Here is a 12500-nt window from a genome sequence, read left to right as displayed (position 1 = left end):
AGCAGCCACATGAGGTCCCGGAGGAAGTCCTGCAACAAGGAAGCCATCCATTTTTCAATTGGCCTAACCCAGCACCCTCTTTTTTGGTCTTGGTGTGGAGGGAGCTGCTTTTTCATCCCACAGAACAGTGTGTATTTATTGCCTGTCGGGAAACTGCTGCCTTAGAGTTGACAGAGTTAGGACTTCCATGACTCTCCCGATGTTTTGTTTTCTTAGCCCTCACTGATGTCCTCTGAGAGCAGCAAAGCCGGTGGTGTTACGTGTGTTCTAAAGGGCAAAGTTTAATGCAGATCTTGACAGGCTTAGGATGATATTATATGAGTTGATAACAGAGAGCAGGACTCAAGCCCATGTTTTCTGAGCCCCCATCTGGTATTCTTTCCCTAAGACCAGAGTAGCGCTCCAGACTGTGTGGTAGGGGTCAGGTCTAGAGAAAAAAGTAATAAGTAGGAGCAGTGAAAGGAAAGCCCTGTTTGGTTGAAGCACTGCTGTGAATTTCAGCAAGAAGACCGTAAATATTTGTCTGTCCTTGGTGAGAATGCCACCCTGAGGCACGTTCTCCTTTGACCCCTGGCCGCCTGGGGCCTGAACACAGCAGGAGCGTTCAGGTGCTTGTTTGTTGAAGGGGTGACAAACACTGGATTCTTACAAAACCCCATCCTATGCCTACTGTGGTTCCAGTTCTGAACGCCTACACAGCAGGTACAGCGTGGGGCCAGCCTGCTTCATTTAGCGCCCTGGGGGAGGAGAGTATTTATCAGAGAGCCAAAGTCCACCATGCACCTGATTTGGCCTTGTCGTTGCTCGTATTCACTCAGGCAGCCGGGCCATTATTGTGTTTTAGATGGATAGATGTCCCCATTTACCGATGCCACCTTTGCTCCAGCAAACTTGGCAACTCTGGTTAATGACCCTAATTGACTGTTGCCGATCAGCAAGTTGAGAGAGTCCCTGAGGGGGACCAGGTATGGATCTGCAGGCTGGCTGAAAGACCACAGAAACCAGTCGAAGCTTTGGCCTTGACACACAGCTAAGGAATAAAGGCTGGAAGGAGCAGTGTGAGCAGTGTTGGGCACTGTCCACATGCTAGAAGCTGAGAGCAAAGATCGCCGTGTGTCTGGCTCTTGCCAGGTGATGGGCTGATATTTAATTCTCTGAAATGAAAAGCAAGTCTATGCTCAAAGCAGTATCTTCCTCCTGGAAGAAAGCCTCCCTCCAAGCCTGCTCTTCTGAGACCTGGGTGTGTAGCCAGCCAGCTGGGCCCCGGGCCCCCTCCTTCCGTCTGCCTGCAGCCCTGAGACCAGGTCACCAGGGAATAGAAGAAGGGCTGAGATGGGAGGCAGCCCTTGATTTTATACTAATGTCTGACATCAGTTTATGTAACTGTCGAACATAACTTGAGGACAACTGAACATGCTGTTAGGCTGTTGCTCATGGCTTGGAGAAGTTTTTGGAATCTCTACCCAGGGCTGCCAGCTGGGGGGATTACCTCCCGGGGGCGTTTTGTCCAGTGACAATGGGATGCAGGCAGCTAACGGGGGAGTGTCAAGGAGCCTGCTGTCCTGCTTCAAGCCGCTTGCTGCTCCCTGCCCAGCCCCCTGTGCCCGCTGAGGTCCTGTGGCAGAAAGCTGTCTGGGTTGGAACGGGTCTTATTTTCCGACCCCCATGAACTCCCAGAGAAGAATTCCTGATGATGGATTTCTCAGGCTTTCCCCCATGTTTTTGGACTCTGACTAGACCTCAGTTTCACAGCCCTGCTGGTGACAGTGGCCGCTGGTACCAGACCCTTTTGAAGTGAGTGAATACTTCTGGTTTTTGTACTTACACGTGTGTGTTCCTCCATTTAGATTTCTGAGTTAGCCTTTTTACCTCTGACCATCGAGCTTTCTGGCTGGCGCTGGCTCGTACCCTCCTCGTGCCCTCTGTTGCTGAGGTCAGGAGGTCATCAGCTGAACTGGGAAACTTTTTTGCAACAAGCAGCTTTATGGTTAAAAATTCATCCTGGGCTTTCATCTGTGGCAGTTACATCACATACCTGGTTGCTCCAGGCTGGGATTTTGGGCTGCGGGGGTACGCTTGGGAACTGGGTGTAGAGAGCTTACTGGCACATACACTGAAGGGTTAATGGGTGCCTTTGGGGTGGTGGTGGGAGTATGGGTAATTTTTTACTCTCTCTCCTGCTCCCTCCTTCCCTCCCTCCTTTTGATTTTGTTTTGTATTTCACTGTGCCTTAGTTCTGGCTGCTGTAACAAAATACCACCGACTGGGTGGCTTAACCAAACCTTTGTTTCTCACAGTTCTGGAGACCATGAAAGTCCAAGGTCAGGTACTGGTTGATTTGATGTCTGCTGAGGGTCCACTTCCTGGTTTGCAGAGGGACGCCTGCTGTGTCCTCAGTGGGTAGAGAAAGCTGGGTGGTCTCTTAGAAGGACACTAATCCCATCCTGGGGGTTCTGCCCTCGGCACTTTATCTAATCACCTCCCGAAGTCCCCCCTCTAAATACCATCATATTGGGGATTAAGGGTTCAGCATAGAAATCGGGCTGGGGGATACATTCAGTGCACAGCGCTAGGACTGGTGAAAGGAGCATGGCTTCTGCAGTCAGACAGACCGGGGTTGGAATCCCCGTATCATCACTTCGTAGTAGTATGTGATCTGTGTATTGTATTGCCACATGACAATTGGGTGTTGCTGTCAGCCTCACAGGGTTGTGGGACCCTTAGATGAAACACCACATGCAGGTGCCCCTCTCCTTTGCCCCTTGCTCTCCCTCACTGCCTGAGTGCTTTGCATGGTGAGTGCTGAATGAATGAATAACTGGACCCATGTGCCTGATTCCTTCTAGTGACCTCCAGAACGCGGCCGCCGGCTCCTTCGCCTCTGCCTTTGCCGCTCTCGTGCTTTGCCCCACGGAGCTTGTGAAGTGCCGGCTGCAGACCATGCACGAGATGGAGTCGTCAGGAAAGATCGCCAGGAGCCATAAGTAAGCACGGCTTGGGCACAGAGGTTAGGTCTCTGTTGCCTTGGTACATGGAGTATTTGTAAATTTTATATTGTTCTCAAACTGAGAGAAAGAGATTTATCTACTCCCAAATAGTGTTTTTACTTTTTAAAAAATTTTTTAAAACATTTATTTATTTTTGAGAGACAGAGACAGTGTGATCAGGGGAGGGACAGAGGAAGAGGGAGACACAGAATCAGAAGCAGATCATGACCTGAGCCGAAGTTGGATGCTTAACCAACTGAGCCACCCAGGCACCCCCCAAATAGTGGTTTTTAGAACTCTTTCCCTGACCAGAGGATAACTTTCTGAATGGACTGTCTGTGATGGCTGCACCCACCCCCACAATGGAGCGTTGTAGGCAGATATTTAATACCTGGGAAGTAGGCCAGGAGCAAATACTGCTCTTGGCTTGTGGAGGGCATGAGGCAGGTCCTCAGTGGTACACGAGGAACAGAGCAGACAGCTTGGCCACCGTGTCTGAGAGCTGAGCCTTCATCAGTACGAATTTGGGTCCTGAGATGAATATTCGATGCCCATTCCCAGGTTTCATACAGGTGAGCACCCCAGATCCCAGGGTAACATCCTCACCTCCCTTTCCCCCTCCCCGCCGATCCTTCACATGCACCCACAGAGGGCCCAGGTTCTGAAAACACTGCTCAGAGCCCACATGAGCTACTCTGCCACCATCAAACCACTCTGCCCCTCGGTCATCATCTTTTTTTTTTTTAGATAAATATTGCCTCATTTATTCATTTATTTATTTGAGAGACACAAAGAGCATGTGAGCAAGCGAGGGAGAGGGCAGAGAGCGAGAATCCCAAGCAGGATCCACACTCAGCACTGATTCCGATGCAGGGCTCAGTCCCATGTCCTTGGGAATCACGACCTGAGCCAAAATCAAGAGTCTGACACTCAAATGACTGAGCTACCCAGGTGCCCTTCCCCCTCAGTCTTTTATTTTTTTAATTAATTTTTTTAATGTTTATTCATTTTTGAGAGGTAGAGACTAAGTATAAGCAGTAGAGGGGCAGAGACGGGGAGACACAGAATCTGAAGCAGGCTCCAGGCTGTCAGCACAGAGCCCGACATGGGGCTCAAACCCACGAATGGTGAGATCATGACCTAAGATGAAGTTGGATACTTAACTGAGCCACCCAGGTGCCCCTCAGGCATTTTTTTTTTACGAGACCTTATATTCATTTATTGAACATAGTATTCTATACATCTATTAGACCACATTTGTTAATCATGTTTAAATATATTATTTTTTATCTGTAAATGAATTCTTCAAACATTTTTAAAATTTAAATCTTAGTTAACATATAGTACAATATTGGTTTCAGAAGTAGAATCCAGTGATTCATCACTTACATATGACACCCAGTGGTCATCCCAAGTGCCCTCCTTAATGCCCATTACCCATTTAGCCCATCCCCCCACCCACCTCCCTCGACCCAAACTATGGTTTGTTCTCAAGTCCACCCATAGTTTATTCTCTGTCATTAAGAGTCTCTTGTGGTTTGTTTCCCTCTTCTCTTCCCCCACCTTCCCATATGTTCATCTGTGTTGTTTCTTAAATTCCACAGATGAGTGAAATCTTTCTCTGATAACTTATTTTGCTTAGCATAATACATTCTAGCTCTCTCCACATCATTGCAAATGGCAATGTGTATATGTACACATACACACACTACGTCTTATTTATCCATTCATCAGTCAGTGGACCTTGGGCGCTCTCCATCGTTTGGCTATTATTTTTTCTCTTATAGTTTATTGTCAAGTTGGTTTCCATACAACACCCAGTGCTCATCCCAGCAGGTGCCCTCCTTCATGCACATCACCCCTTTTCCCCTCTCCTCCACCCCCATCAATCTTCAGTTCTCAGTATTTAAGAGTCTCTTATGGTTTGCCTCCCTCCTTCTCCTTAGCTATTTTTCCCCTTCCCCTCCCCCATGGTCTTCTGTGAAGTTTCTCCTGTTCCACATATGAGAGAGAACCTATGGTGTCTTTCTCTCCCTGACTTATTTCACTTAGCATAATACCCTCCCCATCCACTTTGCTACAAATGGCCAGATTTCATTCTTTCTCATTGCCCTGTAGTATTCCATTGTATATATAAACCACATCTTTTGATCCATTCATCAGGTGATGGACATTTAGGCTCTTTCCATGTTTTGGCTATTGGTTGACATTGCTGCTATGAACATTGGGGTACATGTGCTCCTATGCATCAGCACTTCTGTATCCCTTGGGTAAATCCCTAGCAGTGCTATTACTGGGATATAGGGAAGTTCTATTGTTAATTTTTTGAGGAACCTCCCCACCGTTTTCCAGAGTGGCTGCACCAGTTTACATTCCCACCAACAGTGTAGGAGGGTGCCCGTTTCTCCACATCCTCGCCAGCATCTCTAGTCTCCTGATTTTTTTCATTTTAGCCACTCTGACCGGCGTGAGGTGGTATCTCAGTGTGGTTTTGATTTGTAGTTCCCTGATGATGAGTGATGTTGAGCATTGTTTCATGTGCCTGTAGGCCATCTGGATGTTGGCTATTGTTGATAGTGCTGTTATAAACATTGGGGTGCATGTGCCCTTTGAACTTTTTTTTTATCCTTTTCTCCTTCAGACTTTAAAACAGATTCTAGTTACCTCATGAGAGTGTGTCATATATAGCATGATTTATTTGGATTGTAAAGCAATTTGTCTTCGGTAATCTCAAATTCTGTAAATCTGCTGGGGAAAAAGATACATTGGCCATTTAGAGTTAGTCTCCTCCTAGTGGGGATGCGGTTTGTGTAATTGAGCTCTATATCCTGCACCCTTGAGATTCATTACAGCCAGTTTGAATCTAGTCCTAGCTTAGGGGTCTAAAAGTGTAAGTCTTTAAAACTCTATATTGAAATGTAATATATATGCAGAAATTGTAAGCATGGGGCTCTGTAGTCCTAAAACATAGTTTTGAAACCAGTGCCTGGATTAAGAGGTAGAATATTAATAACACCCAGAAAGTTGCTCTTGTGTCCCTTAGTAGTTTAAGGTATTTTTAAGAAAGTAATTTTGGTTCCAGTGATTTAGGCAAATGTGGATACTTTGCACAAAAGTAAATGTCGACTGTATTTTACGTGTGGCAGTGCCCACTCGGGATGGTAGCTGCGGTTAAGACTGGGGTCAGAAGGCTCTGAGTTGAATTACTTTGTTACACTCCCATTGTACAATGGGACCTGGCTAATGGGTGATGCCTGAGGAAGCCTTCTGAAGGGCCGTTATTACCCCGGGGCTTGCTCCTCCACTGGTCCAAGCCAGGGTCACCTGTGGAGAGCTAAGTGAGGAGCAAGGGGTTCTCTAGACTGCACTGAGGAAGTGTTTTCGGTGCCCACCGGCAGGAAGAGGGGTCTAGCCAGCAGTGTCCTGCATTCCAGCGCTACAGGGCTCTGAGCAGCTTGAAATAAAAATTCTCGCATACCTACTTCTCTAAAAACTAAATTCTCGGTGCTTCTTGCCCTACAGGAATGTTTTTTTTTTTCTTTTTTACGTACTTACTATTTTTTTTTTTTAGAGCAAGCACAAGCAGGGAATTGTAGAGAAAGGAGACAGGATCTAAAGTGGTCTTTCTGTTGACAGCAGAGCTTGATGCAGGGCTCAGACTCACCAACTGTGAGACCATGACCTGAGCCAAAGTTGGACACCCAACCGACTGAGTCATCCACGTGCCCCATGCTACAGGAATTTCTAAGAATTTCCCTTGTCTTGCCTTCAAGTAACATTTAGTCCCTTGCTCATTTCCCTGCACTAGCACAGAACAAAGCAAACCTGCAGCACCTGAACAAAGTCCCTCCATACTCACCAGTTGAAAAGAAAGGATGGGGAGGGAGGAATTGAGGGAGGTCCAAGCCTGGGCCAGTACAACACCGTTGTATTCTTGCTGGGTTCGTACAGCTCCTTAATTGTGATTTCACTGTTCAAAAAAGATGGGTGTTGGCTTTTTTACATATTTGATAACGATCTCTAGAATGTATGAATGCACTTTTTCATTTTCAAATGAGGAAGTAAGAAATTTGTTTATGGAGGGCCAGAGGATGCAAGCCATATGAACATCAAGAGCTTTTCTGGCTTTCACTGATTTTTCTTTCTCTGCTTGTGAAACAGGGGTTGGATTTTTTTGTGTATATTCTGAGGGTCCCCAGCTGCTCATGGGACCCTTCACACAGTGGGGAGCTGTGGGGCAGATTCCTGAAGGCCCCCTGGGGAGCGGGGTCATGGGAGTGTTCCCTGGTGGTGCTGCCCACCCAGCACACCCAGCTTTGCACCAATGCACTTTAATTAATGTCTTTGTTGCCAGACAGTCTATGAGAACACTGGTCCTGAAATAACCGTGTCTGTGCTTCTCTGAGATACCATCCCAGTGGAAGCCCTCTGTTCTCAGAATCCGGGTCCCTCGGTTTCTAGAATCAGTGGCTCACTGTCTCCTCACAGCACAGTCTGGTCCGTGGTGAAGAGCGTCCTCCGGAAGGATGGCCCCTTGGGCTTCTACCACGGCCTCTCCAGCACTTTACTCCGAGAGGTGCCAGGCTATTTCTTCTTCTTCGGCGGCTACGAACTGAGCAGGTCGTTTTTTGCATCGGGAAGATCGAAGGATGAACTAGGTAGGTGTGCCCGCGTTGACCCAGTCTCTGGGGGTGGGCTCCATTCCAGAGTGGTGTGGTGGCCACTGATGCTGTGGGGATCCACCTGGCTTTTCGGGAGGCTGAAAGGGAACTTGGCACCTTCCTGTCGGGGTGGCAGTGTCCCTGGGATGGGGCTGAAGCCGTGCATCTCAAACTTCTTTACTGGAATAGCGTATTAGGGGAGAATACCGAAATTACCTTTCCTGCAGGAAATTTCCAGTACATGGGTAAATGGCCTGTAAAGGACTTTGCAGTAAGCTTAACACCTGGTAAGAAATCTCGAGAGTGTTTCCAGTGCACTGAAGAGTGTGGTTCTTTCTAGATTATGCTTTTGAGCTGCTGGACCCAACCATGTCCACATCTGGCTCCCATGAGTGGTTACTTGTTTCTCAAACCCCTCCCTTCAGTGTTTTAGACTCACTCTGGGGTTAGGTAGGCTCTCAGGCTTGACTGTTGTGCTTTAATCAGACATGGTAAGGGAGGAATCAGGGCGGTGTTCATTAAAATATTGAAACAGTTGAGTGTGAGAGAGGTGAAGAGAATGCGTCCTGTGCCTCGGTGGCCCCCATCCACATTCCTCCTGGTGGGTGTGCTGGGTCTGTGTGGGCCAGCCCTCTGGAGGACGGGCCGGAGGGGCCCCAGTGCTACAGCGCCCAGCAGGAACGGGGTCCTAGCACAGTGAGGGGCAGACCCTGAGCGCCGCCTGGGACCTTGTGCCCTCAGAGCTTTGGCCGCTCCCCTGAGAACTGTGCTCTTCTTTGTGCCCACCTGTGGCCGCTACCACACTGACCTCTGGAAATGCTGTTCTGGAGGCAAAATGCTCTTTGCTGATTTCCTTGCTTAGGGCCTGTCCCTTTGATGTTAAGCGGTGGAGTTGGTGGAATCTGCCTCTGGCTGGCTGTTTACCCAGTGGATTGCGTCAAATCCAGAATTCAAGTTCTCTCCATGTCTGGAAAACAGGCAGGATTTATCGGAACCTTGATAAGCATTGTGAAAAATGAAGGTGAGTCTGCTCATTGCAGAAACGGAATGGGTGTGACTCATGTGGTCGTTTCTCCATGGTTCTTCTGCGGGGAGGACTCTGTTCTAAATCACCTGCAGGGAATCCTTAAAATAGGGATTGTGCCTAAGGGGACAGCACTACTTGTTTTACACAATACAGGCGGCACCAGAAAACCACCTCTAACAGAGACACCGAGGGATTTAGAGGAACGCGTAACAAATTCTTAATGCTAAGACCTCCTGAAGGCGATTTGCTATTAGTTTTGAGAGTTATACAGGAATATACAAAATTTCTAGGTGATATTTGTAGAAGGCCAGTTTCATGCCACTAGTGAGGGGTCACATGGCGTCCACTGTACAACTTACAACTTGGGATGTGAACTTCTCTGTCTTGATTTTGTTATTTAATGTTTATTTCCAAAGGGGAGAGAGACAGAATGTGAGTGGGGGAGGGGGAGAAGAGGAGGGAGACACAGACTTTGAAGCAGGCTCCAGGCTCTGAGGTGTCAGCACAGAGCCCCATGCGCAGAGCCCAACGTGGGGCTCCAACTCACAAACTGTGAGATCATGACCTAAGCCAAAGTCAGATGCTTAACCGACTGAGCCACCCATACATCCCTTGATTTTTTAAAAATTTATTTTCTGGAGGGGGGAGGCTGGGAGAGCGAGAGAAAGAGACAGTATGAGCAGGGCAGAGGCAAAGAGAGAGAATCCCAAGCACTCCCAAACTGTCAGCTCGGAGCCAGATGCCCGCTCAATTCCACAAACGATGGGATCATGACCTGAGTCAAAACCATGAGCTGGGTGCTTCATCGACTGAGCCACCCAGGTATCCTCTCTGTCTTGGTTTTGGGCAAGAGCATGGGTGTGGTATGTGGAGACAGGTTGGCTCATGTCCCCAAGCTGCAGAGTGCTTGATAGTTTCGCACAGTACTTCCACCTCTGTCACCTCCCCCACTCCCAGCTGCAGAGCCGCCTTGGGCAGTGCTAGCTGTAGACACGGGACTCGGACTTCACCACCCGTGCTCTCTGCCCGATGCCTTTTGGTCCTTACCCTCCCAGGTGACACACTGCTGCCACCGGGGGCCCCGTGTTTACTTGGGTCTGCCCAGGCGAGGCCTCCGCTCTGCCTGATCCATTTCCCAGGAGTGAACCAAGCATGGGATTGGTGTATGTTACCTGAGCATCCCCCAGCTTTGCTGGGAGACGTGATGCTGGTCCTTGTTTCCGTTTAGTTCTTGCTTAGTTCCCGTTAGTCCAGGGAAACCTGGAAGGAAGCTCTGCCATCACGTACTGGTTTGTAGTGCATTGTCTGGATTTGTAGGCATCCAGTCCCGGCTCCGCAGTGTCACGTGATGTCTGAGTCTTTGATCACTTTTTATCTTCTAGGAATAACGGCCTTATATTCTGGACTGAAACCCACTTTGATTCGAGCATTCCCTGCCAACGGGGCGCTATTTTTGGCCTATGAGTACAGCAGGAAGTTGATGATGAGCCAGTTTGAAGCATACTGAAGTGTCCCAGCGAACCGAGATCCGAGCGTCGGCGTTTGAGGACTGCAGTTCATCTCAGGGTTTCGTGGAGAACAAGACCGCTGTAGAATTATTTTTGTTTCATAGGAATTTTATTTTTTGGTCTTTCCTTAATTCTACCCTAAATCTTAAACTTTATGGAAGAACCTGTTTTTTTTTTTAATATCCTATAATTTCTGACCATAATTGCATTGAAATAGAAAGGTTGCTGGCTCTTGCCGTTGGTGGGACATTTAGGGTGAGCCGCCAGCCCGATGCCCAAATGTAGTTCTGTTAAGGCTTTTGCAGAAACCTGTAGGTGTCCGTGCCGTTTGGATGGGTTGCCTGTTGTTAGTACAGCACAGGTTGGCTCCGTGTTTAATCTCAGATCTCCCCAGAAAACCCAGAGGTTAGCAACCATATTTCATGAAATGGCTTTAAACGCATACCTGACTCTCCTTGTAGAGGTAGGGCCTCTTTTAAAATCTGCTTAGCACATGCACTAAGTGGCTAACGTTTTTAAAAAGTTTTTCTGTGGTGCTTGAAAACTAAAATATCAGTCTAGAGTTCATAGAAAAGAACATACTTGCCTACTGGTGTGGCATCCATATTATTGATGTTCGTTTAGAGTGAGCATCTTGGAGGTTCCCAAGATGTTGTCCTGTTAAAATAGTGCCATTCATTTTCTAGGTGGGATCAAGGCCGAGAGCAGTGTACCCTTACCTGTGCCAATGTCTCTTCTCCTCTCCCAAAGGACTTCCCCTTTGCTGGGCTTTAAGTTGAGGATGGGCTCTGTGCCTCTGTGCTCTGAAGACCGATGGCTGACAGCAGCCCTTAGCTTCTGTCTCTGGGTTCCAGCCTGGGTAAGATTCCAGAGTATTCTTTGGGCCATCTATGGGCTGGCGATCCACTTTCGACCACTCCCTTATTGCCTCCACCAATCAGAAACCCTTCCAGGGTGCAGAGTGCCAAAACCTAGAGAAGCCCTTTTCCCTGTCGGTGACTGAGTGATGGTGCTTGCGGGCAAAGCGCTCTCTCCGATGGAACTGGGCAAAACCTAGTGTGTGTTCTCCACAGTGAGTGATGTTGGGGGCTGGCCCTTTCCGAAGTTTATCTTGGGATCCGTAACTGCTTGCCTTGTTTCCTATGGTGTTGGAGCTTTTTACATTTGGTAGTGGCAGATTTTCAAAGCCCAGGTCACCTGGTCTAGGAGAATCCTTCTTGTCACCACCTAGGCAAGTGCCGTCATTCCGTGTGTTGTGCCATGACTGGCAAGGACTCTCAGTAACCTGTTCGTAAGCAGCCTGTAAGGCTGAAAGCAAGCAGCATGACATGTGTCTGTCCCCTGTGTGTCTGTCATTGTTGGCACAGTGAAAGCCTTGCATAAAACTTCCAGTTTCCTTAAGCTCTGTGTTCTGCAGAGCCTTCGTGCATGCCCGGAGCAGGAGGGTCAGGAAAGTGGGATGTGCCCCAGGGGGGCTGCTGCAGATGTCTGGGGTGGGGGACCCCATGTTGTGCCTGCGGTGCTCTGGAGCAAGGTCAAGTCAGCCATCTGCATTTTTCTTGAAAGGAAATAGTTTTCCTACCTTTTCTCTCCATACCTTAAGTGGTCTGTTGCTACTGCGTGGTGCTTCTTAGGAACAGGTCTGGACCGAAGCAAAATAGAAAATGGGGCTGGCTTCTAGCAGGAAGTGAGCTACCTCAGAATCCATGAGCCCCTGCTGACGCCCGTGAGCCCATCCAAATCCAACCTGTTGGCAGTGGACCATCTCCTGTGTTGTCCTTTTAAGATTCAACTAAATACCTGCAAGAGCAGCAGTCCGAGGAAAAGTAAGAGTAAGGAGTGAAACCTAAATCAGGGGAAATTATTTTTTCCCATCCTATGTGCTTAATTCATGGTTCAGTATTTGAATACACTTTGTACCATTTCAGATCTGTACTCCAAAAATAGTAACTTGAAATCGTGTTTAAAGCAATTCTGGTGTTCTATATCATCATTAAATTATTTACCTAAAATTTGAGTATATGAGGAGTTGTTTTAAGTATTTTACATGCTAAGAACCAACGGTCAGGAATGTTTAAGAGTATAGTAATGTTTCAAGGTGGTGGTTTCACTGCAGTGAGCATTTTTTTGTCAGCCCTATCCCTGACATAAAATTATTTTCCTGTAAGTAAACTGACAAAACTGTGTATTCTTTATATACTCTGCAGTTGTGAAACCGCCCATTTGCATTAATCCCCCTCTGCCAGACTGTGCCTCTGATGTGACTGATGTGGCAGGATGCTGTTCTATTTTTCAAAAATAGTTAAACTTGCTATTC

The 12500-nt window shown here is 47.8% G+C and overlaps 1 protein-coding gene and 1 long non-coding RNA gene across 2 annotated transcripts in view; one reads left to right on the top strand and one right to left on the bottom strand.

The window, feature by feature from the left end:
- The window catches only part of SLC25A15 (solute carrier family 25 member 15), a 54829-nt gene extending 42629 nt beyond the window's left edge, over positions 1–12200 (top strand). Inside the window, exons 4-7 of the mRNA XM_029936831.1 lie at positions 2847–2984; positions 7476–7645; positions 8511–8669; positions 10058–12200. Coding sequence (XP_029792691.1) covers positions 2847–2984; positions 7476–7645; positions 8511–8669; positions 10058–10182 — 592 coding nt within the window. The 3' untranslated portion in view covers positions 10183–12200. The remainder of the gene's footprint in view (positions 1–2846; positions 2985–7475; positions 7646–8510; positions 8670–10057) is intronic.
- Positions 6853–10824, bottom strand: LOC115289548. The gene is made up of 3 exons (XR_003907676.1): positions 9848–10824; positions 8457–8615; positions 6853–6957 (listed from the first exon to the last, which is right to left on the bottom strand). It is a non-coding gene; the product is annotated as an uncharacterized LOC115289548 (long non-coding RNA).
- Positions 12201–12500: the final 300 nt, after the last annotated feature.

Source organism: Suricata suricatta, chromosome 4 (genome assembly GCF_006229205.1).
Source record: "Suricata suricatta isolate VVHF042 chromosome 4, meerkat_22Aug2017_6uvM2_HiC, whole genome shotgun sequence".
Classification (NCBI taxonomy): Eukaryota; Metazoa; Chordata; class Mammalia; order Carnivora; family Herpestidae; genus Suricata; species Suricata suricatta.
Note: the sequence above shows the minus strand (reverse complement) of the source record. Positions and strands in the feature narration are given on the sequence as shown.